The 24068-nt window shown below is 39.4% G+C and overlaps 1 protein-coding gene across 1 annotated transcript in view; it reads left to right on the top strand.

Annotated features, from left to right (window-relative positions):
• The first annotated feature begins 4853 nt into the window (after positions 1-4853).
• LOC127672007 (STAM-binding protein-like) overlaps positions 4854-24068 on the top strand; it is a 54777-nt gene continuing 35562 nt past the window's right edge. The window contains exons 1-2 of the mRNA XM_052167200.1: positions 4854-4957; positions 5357-5457. Of these exons, the coding sequence (XP_052023160.1) occupies positions 4854-4957; positions 5357-5457 (205 nt within the window). The remainder of the gene's footprint in view (positions 4958-5356; positions 5458-24068) is intronic.

The raw sequence follows: 24068 nt of genomic DNA on the forward strand, positions 1-24068 counted from the left end.
GAAGCCTTTGCACAGTTCTTCTTTATCATGTAAGAATTTGTATTGGGGAGAAACCATGTGAATATAATAAAGCTTTGGAATGGTCCATATACTAAAGCTTTTGCACACCTGTATCAGTTTCATCCTTATGACACTATTCAAACTGGAGAGAAATTCAATGAATTTCAGCAATGTGATAAAAATCTTTATGTTATGAAGTCCACTGAGGTCCGACCCAATTACAATACCATTACAATGCAAATGATAAGATTTTTTTGTAGACAACTTGCTACTGACTAAATAGGACCACACCAATATACTCAGAAGGTTAGTTGCATCAACACACCCCTCCCTCTCCCTAAACCAGAAACTGATATAGATTCCAAATCTGAAAAGGAAAAACATCCATGCCAAGTTAGAGCCATGTTTACCACCAATCAGGATGTCCTTTTCCTGTTAATCTAAGTCAAATGATACAGAATGCAGGTTTTATGGTCTAGCCTTTCATAGTCATTTGTTCTTTTATGGTTAGGAAAAAAATAGTTCATTTTTAGGACTAAAACAAGAATACCAGATTTTATGATTAGGAACAAAACATGAATAAAAAAAATTTGGCCAGATATTGTTAAGTACATAGGTCCCCTAAGACCCGAGACTTATACTTAGTTTCAACTCATGATTAAATGTAGTTTGGCAACAAAAAGGCAGCCCTTAGGTCAAGTTTCTCTAACTTGTTTCCAACCTATATATAGCAAAGTCATCTTTGAATATATAACAGAATACATATTGAAAATAAATCTTAGAAATGTAATCAATGTGATAAGAACTTTTCACTACGCAGTTATCTATGAATACATAATAGAACTATCCAGAGTGAAAGGCTATAATAATCAGTGTGGTAAAGCCTTTGTCTGTAGCAGTAGTCTTAGAGACCATAAGAATATTTCGTAACACAGAGAAATCCTATAAACAACAAATAATTGTGTAGAGGATAAATATTCTCAAGATAGAACAGTTGAGCCAAGGTGAGGATATTCTATATACCTGTTCCATATCAGTCAGATCTCTAAACCGTGCCTGAGCCCAGATCTACCACACATTTTTTGTTTTTGTTTTTCTTTTCTTTTCTTTTTTTCATTTCTTTGTTTATATGATATATTTTTTATTCACATTTCAAATGATTTCCCCCTTTCTGGCCCCCCACTCCCTGAAAATTCATGAAATTCTTTGGTAAATAGATGGAGTTGGGGAACATCATACTAAGTGAGGTAACCCAGTCTCAAAAGATCAATCATGGTATGCACTCACTAATAAGTGAATATTAGCCTGGAAAACTGAAATACCCAAAACATAATCCACACATCAAATAAGGTAGAAGAAGTGGCCTCTTGTTCTGGAAACACACTTTTTTTTTATTCTCAAGGCTTATGAGGCTGACAAGACCAAGCTGGGAGGGATAACAGTCTCCGTCACATTTAGCAAAACTTATTCCAAATCCCACAGAGTTATCTGTTGGGCAAGAGGCAGGAGGCATAAAATAAGGGCTACAGATTGTGCAGTCAAAAAACAAAGGCAGAAACGACCACTCCACAACTGGTGAACTGAAAGGCACTTAGCAGTAGAAGCATTTCTTCTTCTTGAGCTTCTTGTAGTTTCTCTGAGGTTTTATTGTTCTCATTTTCTAATCTCTGTAGGTGTGATATTACCTGCTCATGACCTAACTTCAGCTTCTCATAGAAAGAATATGCACTGTGGTAGGACTTGTCCCTAGGAGTGTAGACTCCCATGAACACTGGCCTAAAGCATCACATCAGCACAGGGTGGTCCTCAAAGAACACACCATGGAGTACAATATCCTGGATCCTGTGTAGTGTCAAATTCTGGTGATTATAAAACATATTATGCTGACACTAGGCAGACAAAGGTTATGAATCCAAGTGGAGGATGCCCTAGTTGCATGTGGTCACTCAGTAGGATTGGGAACGCAGTCTATCCCAGTATGTTCTCGGGTGCAAAATCAGTCAGAAATTACAAGTTATTGTGGGGATGAGAACGAAGAACAAGACAAATATATAAACTGCTAAGTGTTTCCAAATTGTACCAAGGTACACACTTCCTTGGAGAAGCATTTATGAACGTAAGATTAGGCATAGTGACAATCTGGAGGTGCAGCCAGGTCTTGAACAGAAGACCTGAAAAATATGAGTGAGACATTGCAGACCCAAGAATGACACCATAGGATTTGCAAAAGTGAATACCTATAGTCCAAGAATCCATCTCTGACGACTGCTAGGTCATCTTGCAGCTCATTTCTCTCACTGGGCATCAGGTGAGTGGTCAGTTTCTCCATTTATATTTTCCTGTTTCTTGATAACCACATTTGGGAGGAAGGTGTTTGTGACATACCCCAGCCTCTCCAGCTAGAGTAACACAAGTGAACTTGGAAAGCGAGAAGGCATACAAAATGCACAGACCAGGCTGAGGACCAAAGAGAAAGAGAGCACACGTAGAATACAGTGAGAAACTAAAGACTTTGGCACACACTTGAAATGCTTTCTCTGTGGATCTCAGTTCACCCATCAGCCTGTAAAGATTTGGATATCTAAGCAGCCAGGTGTTTTGGTTGCCTACATACGCATGCTTATTGTGACCACACAGATGGCCTCCCCAGGACTGCTAACAACTGCACAGGGTCCCACGTGGCTTCAGAGTTCCAAAACATGTAGCTAAAGAAACCCGGAAATATGGCACAGTCCCCACGCACCCATATTCAGTGGTCATGACCTGATGCCCTATAATGGATTTTAGGCTCATAACTGTGGATTAAATAGTCATGCATGGCAAACCATCATCAAAAGACTGAAAAATTCATCCAACTGAAAGATCAAAATAATCTAGATCTGGAAAATAGGTCCGGTCTCTGATTTTGACAGTTTTATGGGGCATAAAAGATCTGTGTGACACACAATCTGCTCAGGAAGCTTAGGGTGTCACTCACACAGATAAGGTTGTCAGAGGAGAGTTGAGAATGTAAGGTGTCAAAAGAATATTTTGCTCTGAGTTACTATAGGCTGATAGCGACTGTATCTAGAAAAACAAACAGGGAGTAAGTGTTGAACGGATATAAACTGGGAAATATTTCCTCCCTGACTGTTAATGGTCTCATTATGTCCCCAAGTTATACCACAATGGCCAATAAGACGAAAATGTAAAAATTCACAGCAGAATAGCTTAGGAGGATCCAGCTCCTATCTTTGGGGATGAACCAACTAATGTAATAGAATCCTCAGCTTTCAGAAATTATGATAAACAGGAATGTTTATTAGCTTCACAGTTTAATCATTTCCTGCTATTTTATAGTCATGAGCTTCTTTCAGTGGATTTGGACTGAGAGAAAGCAGAATATCTGGAGGCAACACATTAGTTTGCGTGATACTGTGCCCAATTATGTGTTTTAATGATGCAAACAAGTTTATTGTTTTACACTGGATTATTGGTTTACATTTAAAAGTCAATTTTTTCCATATGTATGACTTCTGGTTCTGTGACAAGCTGTCCTAGAGTGCTGAGACTTATTTCTAGGGGAATGTGAAAGGAGAAATCTTTAATAAGAATCCCATGTAAAGAAAAATTTCAGTTTTAACAAAAATATTTTCAGTTTTAACACAAATATTTTCCATCAAAATCTCCAATTTTATCAGAAAAACTTTCTATGTGCTTTGACAATTAGTTAAGATTTTTTTATATTTACCATTTTCAAATTATTGTCTTCCATCAAATTCTTCAAATTTAATGTATTTTCTATATATTTCTGATTTTTAAAAAAATAATAAAGATAAAATGGTAGACATAGAAATATTTCTAAAGAGTTGAGTCAAACACATAAGAAAAAAATTAGTCAAAACTACAACCATGGTCTAGAAATGTCTGACTGGAGACAGACACAGAAAATTTATGACATCTGACTCCTACAATAAAGACATTTAGATATGAAGATATGAACCAGTCCAAGGGAAATGCTTGGTAAAAGGTAATTTAATTTCTTTGGTGAGAGAGATGGGAAAGTCTAAGGAATCCTGTTTATTTCAAGGTGTCATGAGATTTCTCCTTTTCTAAATTAGATTTGCTTGTGTGTGTGTGTGTGTGTGTGTGTGTGTATGCGCGTGTGTTTATTTGGCATGCATAGGCATACCAGTACAAGCATGGAGGTCAGAGGACAACTTATGGGATGAGTTCTCTCCTTTGATCATATGGGTTCCAGAGAATAAACACAGGCTATTGGCCATGACAGCATTAAAAAAAAAAGAGCTGAGTCAAAATATGCTTGATAAAATTGAACATATATGTCAAATATATTTCTGATATAATTGAAGAAATATATAGAAAGATTGTTAAACTTGAACATTTTCATGGAAAATAATACAGATAAATGTTAGACATAAAAATATTTTCCAAAATGTAAAGGAATTAGAAACATTTTCTTATAAAATTGAAGATTTTCATGTTATACAAATAAAATGGAAGATGAAAAATATTTCTAAATTAATTGACAAATGGATTATAAAACACCTAATAAATTAAAGATGTTGATTGAAAACATTTCTGATAAATTTGAAGGAATATTTAGAAAAAAGTCCAGGGTAGTGCCCGCCCATTTTCGAAGGCACTGATTGCAGCTGGGATCGCATGTTTCTAAGATTCATGGAAACGCCAGAGATGGGGCAAATGCAATCCAACCTCCAAGGGGAAGGTAGGTCTGACTTTAGACTTTCATGATTCAGGGAAGGTGTTGTCCTAGGCACTAAAGCTATGACCTGTCTGCTGGCCTCTCCATAGCCATCTTTTCTGAGGAGGTCTCTCTGTTATCCGCTAGCATGTACTTGTCCAGTGCACAAGCAGCCAAAGATAGCAGCCTAATGGCACCTCACTGGCACCATCCGGGTTTGAGCCCAGCCTTGACATCCTGGAGAAATCCGTGGTTAGTGTGCCTGCCCACTTTTCCACATTGGTAGCGGGCTCCCACGGAGTAGGAACCAAGTAAGGAATTCTAGCCAGAAGGGAAAAGTTGCAAAAGAACTTGCAAACTGCCAATTCGGCCCTGGAGCTGTAGGCACTGTAAGCTCCTGACCACCAGGGGGCGCAGTGGCACTGGCATTCTGACTGGTGGAAAGTAATGATGGTGAGCTCTGGAACTTTAAGTTCTGTGGACCATGTTCCCTAGTAGCAGTAGCGGCATTTTCAGCTTGTCTCTTTGTAATGTGGAGCTTAAATCTGAGGGTGATTTCAAATCTCGTGTATTATTTTATCTCATGATTTAGTATGTGGTTATGCTTTCTTTGTTTTTTTTTTTGTTGTTGTTTTGTTTTGTTTTTCCCAGGGGCACTGGACTCTGCCTGTCCAGCTGCAGAGGACAACTGTGCGAATCCACAGATTCTGGAGAGAGTACTGAGGAGATGCAATGTGATCGCCTGGGTTTCGGTTTGTTCCCTGGGCATATTTGCTTCTGTGTGTTTCTAAAAGCTGAAAAATCGCCCAAGTTCTTTATGTAGGAGGATTCCATGCTGTAAGGCACTGGCATAGTTACATTTTCCAAATGGGAACTGTTCGAAGTGGTGAGAAAAGGACCCCAGAAAGATGACAAATTTCAAGTGAACACAATCCCCCAAAGCAGTTGCTTCCCTTTCCATGTGCCTACCGTTTTCGGGTCCACAGGACCACAGCTCAAGAGACATTCATTCTTGTAGCCCTTTCTGCTGGCCTCGAACTCGTCCTGATCCTCCTGCCATTCTTTCTTGGCTGGCCCTTTCCACTTCAGCGTCCCTTTCCCACTCGCCAAGGCAGATGTCCAGCAGGCAAAAGGAAGGAGGAGGGCAGCTGACAGTTTCTCACTAGGATTCCCAGCACAGTGGGGTAGAATCTGATACTGGAGAAGTCAATACTTAACAAGCCTGCTCACTTGTCCACACTGCTTGGGGCCAATGAGTCCCAGCTGCATCTGCCTTCCAACTCAAGGACTGAAGACCAGGGGATACCTATGATTCCTCCAGGCCTTGGGAGGCAGATGAGGACTGCTCCAAAAGATGCAGAAAAATGGCATCTGATATTGAAAATTGGGACCAGGATGCAAGTGGCTATTGGAACTAAATTTGACTTTATATTTCTTACCCTTTAAAAACGGAATTATAGGCCAAATCTAGAATTAGTTGGAGGGATGCACGGAAAGACCCTATGATCCAATAAGCACGACTTAATGGGTAATCTAGTGAGATCTCAGAAACCAATGGCAACAGCTGTGTAGACAGTGAAGGCTAGAGAATTTGACAGCAATCAGGTTGAAGTCCTTTTACATCTCATCCTGCAAAGGAATATTTTTCTGCATTTATCTATGCCTGGAGGTTTCAAATGACTCTGAGATAAAAATGACTGAATGACTTCCACCTGCCTCATCCACATCCTGCCTGTGACATGTGTCTGCCGTGTTCATAGGCACCTCAGCCTAAATCTTTTGATGTGCAAGGAACATAATATGGAATCTAGGGTCAAACATTTTCCCAATTACATTGTAATAAACATCTGAGAAAAGGGGTCAGGAGTGTGTACCTTTCTGAGGTAAAGAATTAAGTGGAATCCTTTTCCAAAATAAATGACCAAGGTAGTGGATTCTGTATTATCATATATCACAATTATCAAAAACTATGAAACTGTTATTAAATTGATGCAACTTGTTATCATATTTAATATTACTTGCTAAATGTATACTAAATAAACTTGCTTGAGGTACTTTTTACTTACTTTGTATCTGCTGGTATATATGTGAACAGGCACCACAGCATGCATATAGAGGTAAAAAGATCAGTCCTTTCTCTCCACCATGTGAGTCCGGGAGTAACTCACATTATCAGCCTGGGAAGCAACTCATACCAATTCCTCCTGTTCATATTGAATCTTAAAATTACCAAACCCCCTAGAGTGTGTACTGGTAGCAGTCAGAAGGAAGAAGCCTCCATTACCTTCCTCTTCTATGATCTACAGTATAAAACTCACTCAGGGTTTAGTTAATAGGAATTATATCTTATCTGCCCAGGTGCTACACAATGCGTACTGTGATTGCTGTTTCTAAAGCCAGAAAATATGTGTTCTAACACTGAGCCACACAGTGGCAATAACTCAAGAACATGTGGATTTCTCTATTTCAAGATGCAGTTATACTACCCAAAAGATACTTGTTCCTATCACAGATACACTTATTCAAACCTGTTCAGTGCTACAGCGTTCACAGTAACCAGAAGTTTGGAACAACCTATATGGTGCTCAACTGAAAAGCAGGTAAACAAAATGTGGTACATTTACACTATAGAGCATTACATAGACATTTACATGAATGAATAAATTATGAAATTCAAAGCTAAATGGAACAAGAAAAAGGCCCAGTGCTTTCTGCTTCTCTTTTCCATTTCATGCTAGCTTTGCTTAGATGAATTGGAGGGCTCTGTTCTTCTTTTCTTGTATTCGGTCTTCTTTGACATCATTTTGCCCTCCCATTCTGCACAGTGCCCTGATATATGAATGTATCTGGGTAGGAGGATTAATGGAGACACATCACATAGGGCTGTGTTTTTCATAATCTGTCTGTGTCTGTCTGCCTTCTGATTGCAGTCTGTCTGTCTCTGTTAGTCTTTCTCTGTCTCTATCTCCTCACTTTGCCTGTCTCTGTCTCTCTGTATTTCATTCTATCCTGTTTCTATCTCACTTTATCTCTTTCTGTCTCAGTCTGTGTCTCTATCTCTCTGTCTATCTCTCTCAGAATGTGTGTCTCTGTCTCTGTCCCTGTTTCTGTCTCTATATCTCTCTGTGTGTCTCTGTGTCCCTCTGTTTGTCTCTCTGTTTGTCTGTCTCTCTGTCTCTGTCTCTGTGTCTGTCTCTCTGCATCCTTTGGTTTATCATGAAAAACTCTGATATGACATCAGTGATTCTACCTGCTGCAGGAGGAAGCCTTTCTTAAAATGGCTGAATAGGGAACTAATCAGTGGGATTAGAAGAATTGGACTGCTAGATTGTTTCTTTTATTTAATTGTTTAGAGCAGTAGCATTTGATTTTAAACTAGGTCTCTGGCCATCTACACTCTATGTCTTTGTCACCTAAGCAGTGTCTTGTATGGATTCTATCTAACTAATTGGGCCTTAAGTCAAATCAGACATTTCTATATTATTCCTAGATGTTCTCTGACACCACTGCCCTAGCATATCTGGCAGGTAGAACTGCCCAATGAGACTGAATAACAGACTTTCAACAGAAAATACTGTAGGTCAAGGGTTTTGTGGCTGAATTGGTATTTGTTTCTCTTTTGGTGGCCAACAGAGAACTCTCCTACAACAAAGAAACTAGAACATAAGGGTAAAGGTTTGAAGCATGCATCTGCTCTACTTCAATTTCGATGTGCTGAGTAGGTGTTGGCCTAAGCAATTGAACTCTACTCTCAGTTAGCAAAGAGTAAACAGTTGTCTTAGCAACAGCCTGGGTTGTTTGTATATTTCCATGGGATGACCTTGCAGAACAACTCAAATGAATGCAATGCAGTCACTTTTCATGGAAGCCTTATTGGTGACAAAAAGTGGCCAGTAGAGATTTTGTATGCCCCATCAGTAGAAATCACTAAGATGGCCTTCCTATAATTTAGGAATTCCAGTACACTAGGTTTCCATATTATGTCTCAAATGCCACTGCAACTGAACCTATATCTCCCAGGATTCTCTTCCTTTCCCTTAGCTCCCTTCCTATTCCTCAGGGACTGTGTCCATTGTCTTTTACATAGGTCACCTGTAAAATCTAATCAATCTCTCACTTCCATGGAGATGCATGTATCCATCCTAGTTCATTTCTTCATACCCTATCTCTGGATGTATGGATTAAAGGTTGGTTAGTATCCTTTAGTGACTACTATCCAGATGTAAGTGCATACATATAATATGTATATTTCTGGATGTTGGTTATGTCACTCTGAATATTTTTTTATTGCCAAAGTTTTTTCTGCAAATGCCATGATGTCATTATTTTTTAAAATATCTAATCTGCCACTATGTAAATGTATCACATTTTCCCTAAAGGATCTTGTCAATCTAGGACCATGCTTTGGTTCTTGGAAATTGCCCAGTGAGATTAAATGACAAACTTTCAACAGTAATATCTTTGTTCAGCCTAGAGGTCTCTCTCCTTCTTCTTCCATTTCCTGATGATTTGAATGAGAACAGCCCCACAGACTTATATATTTGCATCATTAGTCTCCTGTAATGAACTGTATGGAAGGTCAGAAGGTATGGCCCAGTTGAAATTATGGTGCTTATTTTTAGAAGAATGAAACTTGGGGGACTGTAGGATGGGATGTGTCAATGGGAGTCTGGAAGTATATATTAGAGGAGGTAGGTCACTAGGGGAGACTCTTGGAGGAAGTGTTTCACTGGGGGTAGGTTTTGAGATTTAAGATACCAGTAACAGGACCTGAATGTAACTCTTTTTTTTTCTTATATCTGTCTCTGTCTCCATCTCTCTCTGTCAGTCTCTGTCTCTCTGTATCTCATTCTATCCTGTTTCTGTCTCCCTTTTTCTCTGTCTGTCTCTGTCTCTATCTCTCTGTCTATCTCTCTCAGTCTGTCTGTCTTTCTGTCTCTGTGTCCCTCTGTCTCTCTGCCTGCCTGTCTCTCTCTCTCTCTCTCTCTCTCTCTCTCTCTCTCTCTCTCTCTCTCTCTCTTTCTCTCTCTGTCTCTATCTCTGCCTCTGTACTCTTTGGTTTATTACAGAAAAACTCTGATACGACATCAGTGATTCTATCTGTAAAACTATAAGGAAGCCCCAATTAAATACTTGCTGTTCAAAGAAATTCCCCAGTCCTGGTGGTTCTTCATAGCAATTAAACAGCAAATAAACACCCACTGAGGACATATCTGTGACTATAACATACAATAATATTATCTGTTAGGATGTATAATCACATTTCAATGATAAGTGTCTTATTAACACTTGCAAGAAATGTGTGACACTCTTTCTTAACTAAGAGCCCAGGAAATAGGAACTATCATCTTTGGGTTTTGTGCTTATAGCTGCCATCATTTCAGCCATGTCCGGCTGCCCTAGCCTTGCTTTCTAGCATGGTGTCAAGTCTGTCCCTTTTAAAACATGGCTTCTGAGATTACTGTTGGCTTTCATCTGCCTTCTGACATCAGATTCCTTCTCAGCCAATCAGCACTTAATAGAATCTTGAGGTTACCATGGAGCTGAGTAAACAAGTCTGGCTCAGTGTTCAGTTGAACTGCTTCAACGCATACACGTGACTTGTGCTTGTGAATCTCAGCAACCCGTTTACCTTGTGAATACCAATAACCCGTTTACCATCCCTTTATCCAAATCCTATACCTCTACTTGTCTTCCTGCCTCCACGATGTCAGGTAGGAAAGAAACTAAAATGTTTATTTAATTGAAAGTCTCTCAAATAGGGAATCATCAAAATAAAGTGGGATTGGAAAGAAAGTATTGAAGGACAAGACTGTGCCCTAACTAAGGTCTTGGATCTGACCTTTCCTAGGGTTGTAACTTTGTTCTGAACCTTGACTTATCTACTTGCTGGCAGATTCTAGGGCTCTCTAGGGAATTGAGTCTTTAGGAGGAGGGGATAGAGAAGGAATCCAGATAGTTCTTGGGGCTGTTTCAACTGAAGCAGAGAGAGAACTGGGTATAGACACAGGAGAACTGAGGCCCAAGATGCTTTTCTTTTGATGACAGACTACAGAGTATTACACAATAGTACTTCAAAGATTAGCTGATCCACAGTAATGTTGAGATAAGGAGAGTCAATAAAACATCTTCCACTGTTCAATTAGCAACTTAGATTGACTAGTTTTTGCCAACTGGCTAGATGTATTTTCCTCCTACATGGTTTCACATTTGTGTTCTCTGAAGCTGTCAGGTGGAAACAAGTCTTTCCATGACAAAAGGATAGTCTGTTACATTCACCTGCACACGAACAGCTGTGTCCACCCCGGTGATGCACACTGGGTTGAAGATGGGCACCTTACTAATGGAGGAGGTTTCCACTCAATTTTGGCAAATGGTTTAAGATAATTACATTCCTTGATTGTCATTACAAACAAACTCCTATTGTGAATAGCTAGAGTATAGTGGCATACACCTTTAATGTCCACCCTTGGGAACCAGAGGCATGAGAACCAATATGAACATCAGAGTTTCTCTTGGACAGTAACTTCAAGAGAGTCACTCAGGGGCTATAAGACGGTTCCTCAAGTAATAAAAGGAAATGAATTTTAAAAAATAGCATTCCCAGTAGTAGCTCTCTTACATCTGAAACCCACTAAGAAGGAAGGGTGGATCACAGGGCAGTAAGCAAACTGATACTCTTGAGAAGGCAAGCTAGGGACCATTTATAAAAAGATCACACCACCTTTACCTAGAGACAGTGAAGAAAATGAAAAAAATGGGGCAAGATTGCTGGAGAGGAGAATATGAAGAATAGATGAAAGGAGAAGACAGAACATAGGGGTGTTAGCCATGTGACACAGGAAGCTCACCACTGAATGCTCAAGGCAGACAAATGATATTAATAAATACATTTTCAAAGGAACACTGGCTAAAAATTACTGAGTACATGGCAAACATTGAAGGATTTAATGAAATAAAGGTCAAGAGTTCAGGAATGATGCTGAGGCTGGGACAGGATATGACTAGAACCACTAACTTATCAGGAAAAACACATTTCATGTTTAGATATTGTCTTCTGAGTCCCTAAACCCTGATGATGTTTTACAATTAGGTAATGAGCTTTCTATGCATATATTGTAGAACCAATTCTTAGTGCAATGTCTGGGCTCAAGAGTAAAATTCTAGCTCCCAGGTGGCATAGGCAGAAGGATTGATGGTAGTTTATCCACATTCTAGAAAGAATGATGAATTATAGGCAAACACTGGCCATGAAGTCAAATTATTACTAAAAAGATTTAGAATTTTTTTTGAGAACTTGTGTTTGGGGATTTTGTTTTACTCTGAACTTGAGCATACACAGGATCTGGAGAAATCATGGTGATCTAGATATTCTTTAGTATTAGAGATCAAACTAAAGCAAATTTCCCAGATTTATACTCATTTACCTCACTAGACACAGTATAATCTTTGTAACAAGGAATTATAAATCTACGAAGATAAGACAGGAATCCATAAAGATACAGTTGTATATCACTAATAAACTTGTGCATCCCCAACAGGTAATTCTGGGATAGAGGTACCTGTACAGTTTCTTGATACTATTCCACCTATTAGCCAATCAAAACCTTAATCATCTTGAGGTCCCTATGATAAGTACAAAGCTGTTTTCCCAAACTGTGTTCACATTGCCAACCTCACAATGTCTGGTATGGAAAGAAATGGGAACATTTCTTTAGCTGATATCCCCATATTTTGAGAAGTCCAGAAAGTATGGATGCATAGGGAATGTACTGAATGAGAATCTAGTGACAAGTGTCAATTTTGGCCCTGATATATCTGAGATTATGATTTTGGACAGAGCATTCTCCCTTTCACTATAAGGATCTTCACATTTCATAGTAGCAAAACTAACAGGCTGACCTGTGAGCACAAGTAGATATAGAGTGCTTAAGAGAGCACAGTATAGAGACAGCACCCAGCTAATTCATGGGAATTTTTACAGAGAAGCAGGCAGTGGAGGCACATATTTTTAATGACAGTGCTTTGGAGGCAAATACAGGTGGATTTCTGAGTTCGAGGCCAGCCTGGTCTAAAGAGTGAGTTCCATGACAGTCAGGGCTACACACAGAAACCCTATCTGGAAAAAAAAAAGAAAAAGGAAGCTACATTTGTTTGCAGATGTCCTGCAAAGGATCTGTGTAGGCCCAGTTCTTTCTGCTTCTCCCAGTTCATGCTAACTTTGCTCAAGTGAATTGGAGGGCATTGTTCTTCTTTCATTTTGTCTGCTTTGACAGTATCTTGCCGTCATATTTCGCACAGTTCCCTAATGTATGAATGGGTCTGTGTAGGGAGATGGATGAACACACATCACAAAGGACTGTGCATTTCATTATCTGTCTCTGTGTCTCTGTTTCTGTCACTCTCTCTGTCTCTGTCTCTTTGTCTCTCTGACTCTGTCTCTGTCTCTGTCTCTCTCTCTCTACCCCCATAATATATTGGTATGGAACTCTATATATATTCCCATATGGTGCAGGAGGAAGTCTTTCTTATAATTGCTGAATAGGGAATTGATCGGAGGGATTAGAAGAATTGGACTGTTAGATTGTTTCTTTTATTTAATTGTTTAGAGCAGTAGCATTTGATTTTAAACTAGGTCTCTGGCCATCTACACTCTATGTTTTTGTCACCTAAGCAGTGTCTTGTATGGATTCTATCTAATTAATTGGGCCTTAAGTCAAATCAGACATTTCTATTATTATTCCTAGATGTTCTCTGACACTACTGCCCTAGCATATCTGGCAGGTAGAACTGCCCAATGAGACTGAATAACAGACTTTCAACAGAAAATACTGTAGGTCAAGGGTTTTGTGGCTGAATTGGTATTTGTTTCTCTTTTGGTGGCCAACAGAGAACTCTCCTACAACAAAGAAACTAGAACATAAGGGTAAAGGTTTGAAGCATGCATCTGCTCAACTTCAATTTCAACGTGCTGAGTAGGTGTTGTCCTAATCAATTGAACTCTACTCTCAGTTAGCAAAGAGTAAACAGTTGTCTTAGCAACAGCCTGGGTTGTTTGTATATTTCCATGGGATGACCTTGCAGAACAACTCAAATGAATGCAATGCAGTCACTTTTCATGGAAGCCTTATTGGTGACAAAAAGTGGCCAGTAGAGACTGTATCCCCCATCAGTAGAAATCACTAAGATTGCCTTCCTATAATTTAGGATTTCCAGTACACTTTGTTTCCATGGTATGCCTCAAATGCCATTGCAACTGAACCTATATCTCCCAGGATTCTCTTCCTTTCCCTTAGCTCCCTTCCTATTCCTCAGGGACTGTGTCCATTGTCTTTCACATAGGTCACCTGTAAAATCTAATCAATCTCTCACTTCCATGGAGATGCATGTATCCATCCTACTTCATTTCTTCATACCCTATCTCTGGATGTATGGATTAAAGGTTGGTTAGTATCCTTTAGTGACTACTATCCAGATGTAAGTGAATACATATAATATGTATGTTTCTGGATCTTGGTTATGTCACTATGGATGTTTTTTTTTATTGCCAAAGTTTTTTCTGCAAATGTCATGATGTCATTATTTTTTCAAATATCTAATCTGCCACTATGTAAATGTATCACATTTTCCCTATAGGATCTTCTCAATCTAGGACCATGCTTTGGTTCTTGGAAATTGCCCAGTGAGATTAAATGACAAACTTTCAACAGTAATATCTTTGTTCAGCCTAGAGGTCTCTCTCCTTCTTCTTCCATTTCCTGATGATTTGAATGAGAACAGCCCCACAGACTTATATATTTGCATCATTAGTCTCCTGTAATGAACTGTATGGAAGGTCAGAAGGTATGGCCCAGTTGAAATTATGGTGCTTATTTTTAGAAGAATGAAACTTGGGGGACTGTAGGATGGGATGTGTCAATGGGAGTCTGGAAGTATATATTAGAGGAGGTAGGTCACTAGGGGAGACTCTTGGAGGAAGTGTTTCACTGGGGCTAGGTTTTGAGATTTAAGATACCAGTAACAGGACCTGAATGTAACTCTTTTTTTTCCTTATGTCTGTCTCTGTCTCCATCTCTCTCTGTCAGTCTCTGTCTCTCTGTATCTCATTCTATCCTGTTTCTGTCTCCCTTTTTCTCTGTCTGTCTCTGTCTCTATCTCTCTGTCTATCTCTCTCAGTCTGTCTGTCTCTCTGTCTCTGTGTCCCTTTGTCTCTCTGCCTGTCTCTCTCTCTCTCTCTCTCTCTCTCTCTCTCTCTCTCTCTTTCTCTCTCTGTCTCTAACTCTGCCTCTGTACTCTTTGGTTTATTACAGAAAAACTCTGATACGGCATCAGTGATTCTATCTGTAAAACTATGAGGAAGCCCCAATTAAATACTTGCTGTTCAAAGAAATTCCCCAGTCCTGGTGGTTCTTCACAGCAATTAAACAGCAAATAAACACCAACTGAGGACATATCTGTGACTATAAAATACACTAATATTATCTGTTAGGATGTATAATCACATTTCAATGATAAGTGTCTTATTAACACTTGCAAGAAATGTGTGGCACTCTTTCTTAACTAAGAGCCCAGGAAATAGGAACTACTATCTTTGGGTTTTGTGCTTATAGCTACCATCATTTCAGCCATGTCGGGATGCCCTAGGCTTGCTTTCTAGCATGGTGTCAAGTCTGCCCCTTTTAAAACATGGCTTCTGAGATTACTGTTGGCTTTCATCTGCCTTCTGACATCAGATTCCTTCTCAGCCAATCAGCACTTAATAGAATCTTGAGGTTACCATGGAGCTGAGTAAACAAGTCTGGCTCAGTGTTCAGTTGAACTGCTTCAACGCATACACGTGACTTGTGCTTGTGAATCTCAATTACCCCTTTACCTTGTGAATACCAATAACCCGTTTACCATCCCTTTATCCAAATCCTATACCTCTACTTGTCTTCCTGCGTCCACAATGTCAGGTAGGAAAGAAACTAAAATGCTTATTTAATTGAAAGTCTCTCAATTAGGGAATCATCAAAATAAGGTGGGATTGGAAAGAAAGTATTGAAGGACAAGACTGTGCCCTAACTAAGGTCTTGGATCTGACCTTTCCTAGGGTTGTAACTTTGTCCTGAACCTTGACTTATCTACTTGCTGGCAGATTCTAGGGCTCTCTAGGGAATTGAGTCTTTAGGAGGAGGGGATAGAGAAGGAATCCAGATAGTTCTTGGGGCTGTTTCAACTGAAGCAGAGAGAGAACTGTGTATAGACACAGGAGAACTGAGGCCCAAGATGCTTTTCTTTTGATGACAGACTACAGAGTATTACACAATAGTACTTCAAAGATTAGCTGATCAACAGTAATGTTGAGATAAGGAGAGTCAATAAAACATCTTCCACTGTTCAATTAGCAACTTAGATTGACTAGTTTTTGCCAACTGGCTAGATGTATTTTTCTCCTACATGGTTTCACATTTGTGTTCTCTGAAGCTGTCAGGTGGAAACAAGTCTTTCCCTGACAAAAGGATAGTTTGTTACATTCACCTGCACACGAACAGCTGTGTCCACCCTGGTGATGCACACTGGGTTGAAGATGGGCACCTTACTAATGGAGGAGGTTTCCACTCAATTTTCGCAAATGGTTTAAGATAATTACATTCCTTGATTGTCATTACAAACAAACTCCTATTGTAAATAGGTAGAGTATGTTGGCATACACCTTTAATGTCCACCCTTGGGAACCAGAGGCATGAGAACCAATATGAACATCAGAATTTTTCTTGGACAGTAACTTCAAGAGAGTCACTCAGGGGCTATAAGACAGTTCCTCAAGTAATAAAAGGAAATGAATTTTAAAAATTAGCATTCCCAGTAGTAGCTCTCTTACATCTGAAACCCACTAAGAAGGAAGGGTGGATCACAGGGCAGTAAGCAAACTGATACTCTTGAGAAGGCAAGCTAGGGACCATTTATAAAAAGATCACACCATTGGTGTTCTGTTCAGAAACTTTCTCCCTGTACCGATGTCCTCAAGGGTCTTCCCCAGTTTCTTTTCTATTAGCTTCAGAGTGTCTGGCTTTATGTGGAGGTCCTTGATCCATTTGGATTTGAGCTTAGTACAAGGAGACAAGGATGGATCAATTCGCATTCTTCTGCATGCTGACCTCCAGTTGAACCAGCACCATTTGTTGAAAAGGCTATCTTTTTTCCATTGGATGTTTTCAGCCTCTTTGTCGAGGATCAAGTGGCCATAGGTGTGTGGGTTCATTTCTGGATCTTCAATCCTGTTCCATTGATCCTCCTGCCTGTCACTGTACCAATACCATGCAGTTTTTAACACTATTGCTCTGTAGTATTGCTTGAGGTCAGGGATACTGATTCCCCCAGATTTTCTTTTGTTGCTGAGAATAGTTTTAGCTATCCTGGGTTTTTTGTTGTTCCAGATGAATTTGATAATTGCTCTTTCTAACTCTGTGAAGAATTGAGTTGGGATTTTGATGGGTATTGCATTGAATCTGTATAGTGCTTTAGGCAAAATGGCCATTTTAACTATATTGATTCTACCGATCCATGAGCATGGGAGGTTTTCCCATTTTTTGAGGTCTTCTTCCATTTCCTTCTTCAGAGTCTTGAAGTTCTTGCCATACAGATCTTTCGCATGTTTGGTAAGAGTCACCCCAAGATACTCAAAAGGTGAATCATGGTATGCACTCACTAATAAGTGGTTATTAACCTAGAAAACTGGAATACCCAAAACATAATCCACACATCACATGAGATACAAGAAGAAAGCAGGAGTGGTCCCTGGTTCTGGAAAGACTCAGTGAAACAGTATTTGGCAAAACCAGAACGGGGAACTGGGAAGGGGTGGGAGGGAGGACAGGGGAAGAGAAGGGGGCTTACGGGACTTTCGGGGAGTGGGGGGGGGCTAGAAAAGGGGAAATCATTTGAAATGTAAATAAATTATATCAAATAAAAAAAAAAAGACAAAAAAAAAAAAAGATCACACCACCTTTACCTAGAGACAGTGAAGAAAATGAAAAAAAATGGGGCAAGATTGCTGGAGAGGAGAATATGAAGAATAGATGAAAGGAGAAGACAGAACATAGGGGTGTTAGCCATGTGACACAGGAAGCTCACCACTGAATGCTCAAGGCAGACAAATGATATTAATAAATACATTTTCAAAGGAACACTGGCTAAAAATTACTGAGTACATGGCAAACATTGAAGGATTTAATGAAATATAGGTCAAGAGTTCAGGAATGATGCTGAGGCTGGGACAGGATATGACTAGAACCACTAACTTATCAGGAAAAACACATTTCATGTTTAGATATTGTCTTCTGAGTCCCTAAACCCTGATGATGCTTTACAATTAGGAAATGAGCTTTCTATGCATATATTGTAGAACCAATTCTTAGTGCAATGTCTGGGCTCAAGAGTAAAATTCTAGCTCCCAGGTGGCATAGGCAGAAGGATTGATGGTAGTTTATCCACATTCTAGAAAGAATGATGAATTATAGGCAAACCCTGGCCATGAAGTCAAATTATTACTAAAAAGAATTAGAATTTTTTTTTGAGAACTTGTGTTTGGGGATTTTGTTTTACTCTGACCTTGAGCATACACAGGATCTGGAGAAGTCATGGTGATCTAGATATTCTTTAGTATTAGAGATCAAACTAAAGCAAATTTCCCAGCTTTATACTCATTTACCTCACTAGACACAGTATAATCTTTGTAACAAGGAATTATAAATCTACGAAGATAAGACAGGAATCCATAAAGACACAGTTGTATATCACTAATAAACTTGTGCATCCCCAACAGGTAATTCTTGGGATAGAGTACCAGTACAGTTTCTTGATACTATTCCACCTATTAGCCAATCAAAACCTGAATCATCTTGAGGTCCCTATGATAAGTACAAAGCTGTTTTCCCAAACTGTGTTCACATTGCCAACCTCACAATGTCTGGTATGGAAAGAAATGGGAACATTTCTTTAGCTGATATCCCCATATTTTGAGAAGTCCAGAAAGTATGGATGCATAGGGAATGTACTGAATGAGAATCTAGTGCCAAGTGTCAATTTTGGCCCTGATATATCTGAGATTATGATTTTGGACAGAGCATTCTCCCTTTCACTATAAGGATCTTCACATTTCATAGTAGCAAAACTAACAGGCTGACCTGTGAGCACAAGTAGATATAGAGTGCTTAAGAGAGCACAGTATAGAGACAGCACCCAGCTAATTCATGGGAATTTTTACAGAGAAGCAGGCAGTGGAGGCACATATTTTTAATGACAGTGCTTTGGAGGCAAATACAGGTGGATTTCTGAGTTCGAGGCCAGCCTGGTCTAAAGAGTGAGTTCCATGACAGTCAGGGCTACACACAGAAACCCTATCTGGAAAAAAAAAGAAAAAGGAAGCTACATTTGTTTGCAGATGTCCTGCAAAGGATCTGTGTAGGCCCAGTTCTTTCTGCTTCTCCCAGTTCATGTTAGTTTTGCTCAAGTGAATTGGAGGGCATTGTTCTTCTTTCATTTTGTCTGCTTTGACAGTATCTTGCCGTCATATTTCGCACAGTTCCCTAATGTATGAATGGGTCTGTGTAGGGAGATGGATGAACACACATCACAAAGGACTGTGCGTTTCATTCTCTGTCTCTGTGTCTCTGTGTCTGCCACTCTCTCTGTCTCTTTGTCTCTCTGACTCTGTCTCTGTCTCTGTCTCTCCCTCTCTACCCCCATAATATATTGGTATGGAACTCTATATATATTCCCATTTGGTGCAGGAGGAGGTCTTTCTTATAATGGCTGATTAGGGAATTGATCGGTGGGATTAGAAGAATTGGACTGCTAGATTGTTTCTTTTATTTAATTGTTTAGAGCAGGAGCATTTGATTTTTAACTAGGTCTCTGGCCATCTACACTCTGTTTTTGTCACCTAAGCAGTGTCTTGTATGGATTCTATCTAATTAATTGGGCCTTAATTCAAATCAGACATTTCTATATTATTTCTAGATGTTCTCTGACACTACTGCCCTAGCATATCTGGCAGGTAGAACTGCCCAATGAGACTGAATAACAGACTTTCAACAGAAAATACTGTAGGTCAAGGGTTTTGTGGCTGAATTGGTATTTGTTTCTCTTTTGGTGGCCAACAGAGAACTCTCCTACAACAAAGAAACTAGAACATAAGGGTAAAGGTTTGAAGCATGCATCTGCTCAACTTCAATTTCAATGTGCTGAGTAGGTATTGGCCTAAGCAATTGAACTCTACTCTCAGTTAGCAAAGAGTAAACAGTTGTCTTAGCAACAGCCTGGGTTGTTTGTATATTTCCATGGGATGACCTTGCAGAACAACTCAAATGAATGCAATGCAGTCACTTTTCATGGAAGCCTTATTGGTGACAAAAAGTGGCCAGTAGAGACTCTGTATCCCCCATCAGTAGAAATCACTAAGATTGCCTTCCTATAATTTAGGATTTCCAGTACACTAGGTTTCCCTGTCATGCCTCAAATGCCACTGCAACTGAACCTATATCTCCCAGGATTCTCTTCCTTTCCCTTAGCTCCCTTCCTATTCCTCAGGGACTGTGTCCATTGTCTTTCACATAGGTCACCTGTAAAATCTAAACAATCTCTCACTTCCATGGAGATGCATGTATCCATCCTAGTTCATTTCTTCATATCCTATCTCTGGATGTATGGATTAAAGGTTGGTTAGTATCCTTTAGTGACTACTATCCAGATGTAAGTGAATACATATAATATGTATGTTTCTGGATCTTGGTTATGTCACTATGGTTGTTTTTTTTTTTATTGCCAAAGTTTTTTCTGCAAATGTCATGATGTCATTATTTTTTAAAATATCTAATCTGCCACTATGTAAATGTATCACATTTTCCCTATAGGATCTTCTCAATCTAGGACCATGCTTTGGTTCTTGGAAAATGCCCAGTGAGATTAAATGACAAACTTTCAACAGTAATATCTTTGTTCAGCCTAGAGGTCTCTCTCCTTCTTCTTCCATTTCCTGATGACTTGAATGAGAACAGCCCCACAGACTTATATATTTGCATCATTAGTCTCCTGTAATGAACTGTATGGAAGGTCAGACGGTATGGCCCAGTTGAAATTATGGTGCTTATTTTTAGAAGAATGAAACTTGGGGTACTGTAGGATGGGATGTGTCAATGGGAGTCTGGAAGTATATATTAGAGGAGGTAGGTCACTAGGGGAGACTCTTGGAGGAAGTGTTTCACTGGGGGTAGGTTTTGAGATTTAAGATACCAGTAACAGGACCTGAATGTAACTCTTTTTTTTCTTATATCTGTCTCTGTCTCCATCTCTCTCTGTCAGTCTCTGTCTCTCTGTATCTCCTTCTATCCTGTTTCTGTCTCCCTTTTTCTCTGTCTGTCTCTGTCTCTATCTCTCTGTCTATCTCTCTCAGTCTGTCTGTCTCTCTGTCTCTGTGTCCCTCTGTCTCTCTGCCTGCCTGTCTCTCTCTCTCTCTCTCTCTCTCTCTCTCTCTCTCTCTCTCTCTCTCTCTCTCTCTCTCTGTCTGTCTCTATCTCTGCCTCTGTACTCTTTGGTTTATTACAGAAAAACTCTGATACGGCATCAGTGATTCTATCTGTAAAACTATGAGGAAGCCCCAATTAAATACTTGCTGTTCAAAGAAATTCCCCAGTCCTGGTGGTTCTTCACAGCAATTAAACAGCAAATAAACACCCACTGAGGACATATCTGTGACTATAACATACACTAATATTATCTGTTAGGATGTATAATCACATTTCAATGATAAGTGTCTTATTAACACTTGCAAGAAATGTGTGACACTCTTTCTTAACTAAGAGCCCAGGAAATAGGAACTACCATCTTTGGGTTTTGTGCTTATAGCTACCATCATTTCAGCCATGTCGGGATGCCCTAGGCTTGCTTTCTAGCATGGTGTCAAGTCTGTCCCTTTTAAAACATGGCTTCTGAGATTACTGTTGGCTTTCATCTGCCTTCTGACATCAGATTCCTTCTCAGCCAATCAGCACTTAATAGAATCTTGAGGTTACCATGGAGCTGAGTAAACAAGTCTGGCTCAGTGTTCAGTTGAACTGCTTCAACGCATACACGTGACTTGTGCTTGTGAATCTCAATAACCCCTTTACCTTGTGAATACCAATAACCCGTTTACCATCCCTTTATCCAAATCCTATACCTCTACTTGTCTTCCTGCCTCCACAATGTCAGGTAGGAAAGAAACTAAAATGCTTATTTAATTGAAAGTCTCTCAAATAGGGAATCATCAAAATAAGGTGGGATTGGAAAGAAAGTATTGAAGGACAAGACTGTGCCCTAACTAAGGTCTTGGATCTGACCTTTCCTAGGGTTGTAACTTTGTCCTGAACCTTGACTTATCTACTTGCTGGCAGATTCTAGGGCTCTCTAGGGAATTGAGTCTTTAGGAGGAGGGGATAGAGAAGGAATCCAGATCGTTCTTGGGGCTGTTTCAACTGAAGCAGAGAGAGAACTGGGTATAGACACAGGAGAACTGAGGCCCAAGATGCTTTTCTTTTGATGACAGACTACAGAGTATTACACAATAGTACTTCAAAGATTAGCTGATCAACAGTAATGTTGAGATAAGGAGAGTCAATAAAACATCTTCCACTGTTCAATTAGCAACTTAGATTGACTAGTTTTTGCCAACTGGCTAGATGCATTTTCCTCCTACATGGTTTCACATTTGTGTTCTCTGAAGCTGTCAGGTGGAAACAAGTCTTTCCCTGACAAAAGGATAGTTTGTTACATTCACCTGCACACGAACAGCTGTGTCAACCCTGGTGATGCACACTGGGTTGAAGATGGGCACCTTACTAATGGAGGAGGTTTCCACTCAATTTTCCCAAATGGTTTAAGATAATTACATTCCTTGATTGTCATTACAAACAAACTCCTATTGTAAATAGGTAGAGTATGTTGGCATACACCTTTAATGTCCACCCTTGGGAACCAGAGGCATGAGAACCAAAGTGAACATCAGAGTTTCTCTTGGACAGTAACTTCAAGAGAGTCACTCAGGGGCTATAACACGGTTCCTCAAGTAATAAAAGGAAATGAATTTTAAAAATTAGCATTCCCAGTAGTAGCTCTCTTACATCTGAAACCCACTAAGAAGGAAGGGTGGATCACTGGGCAGTAAGCAAACTGATACTCTTGAGAAGGCAAGCTAGGGACCATTTATAAAAAGATCACACCACCTTTACCTAGAGACAGTGAAGAAAATGAAAAAAATGGGGCAAGATTGCTGGAGAGGAGAATATGAAGAATAGATGAAAGGAGAAGACAGAACATAGGGGTGTTAGCCATGTGACACAGGAAGCTCACCACTGAATGCTCAAGGCAGACAAATGATATTAATAAATACATTTTCAAAGGAACACTGGCTAAAAATTACTGAGTACATGGCAAACATTGAAGGATTTAATGAAATATAGGTCAAGAGTTCAGGAATGATGCTGAGGCTGGGACAGGATATGACTAGAACCACTAACTTATCAGGAAAAACACATTTCATGTTTAGATATTGTCTTCTGAGTCCCTAAACCCTGATGATGCTTTACAATTAGGAAATGAGCTTTCTATGCATATATTGTAGAACCAATTCTTAGTGCAATGTCTGGGCTCAAGAGTAAAATTCTAGCTCCCAGGTGGCATAGGCAGAAGGATTGATGGTAGTTTATCCACATTCTAGAAAGAATGATGAATTATAGGCAAACCCTGGCCATGAAGTCAAATTATTACTAAAAAGAATTAGAATTTTTTTTTTGAGAACTTGTGTTTGGGGATTTTGTTTTACTCTGACCTTGAGCATACACAGGATCTGGAGAAGTCATGGTGATCTAGATATTCTTTAGTATTAGAGATCAAACTAAAGCAAATTTCCCAGCTTTATACTCATTTACCTCACTAGACACAGTATAATCTTTGTAACAAGGAATTATAAATCTACGAAGATAAGACAGGAATCCATAAAGACACAGTTGTATATCACTAATAAACCTGTGCATCCCCAACTAGTAATTCTTGGGATAGAGTACCAATACAGTTTCATGATACTATTCCACCTATTAGCCAATCAAAACCTGAATCTTCTTGAGGTCCCTAGGATAAGTACAAATTTGTTTTCCCAAACTGTGTTCACATTGCCAACCTCACAATGTCTGGTATGGATGGAAGTCGGAACATTTCTTTAGCTGATATCCACATATTTTGAGAAGTCCAGAAAGTATGGATGCATAGGGAATGTACTGAATGAGAATCTAGTGCCAAGTGTCAGTTTGGCCCTGATATATCTGAGATTATGATTTTGGACAGAGCA

The sequence above is a fragment of the Apodemus sylvaticus genome, chromosome 1, assembly GCF_947179515.1.
Source record: "Apodemus sylvaticus chromosome 1, mApoSyl1.1, whole genome shotgun sequence".
Classification (NCBI taxonomy): Eukaryota; Metazoa; Chordata; class Mammalia; order Rodentia; family Muridae; genus Apodemus; species Apodemus sylvaticus.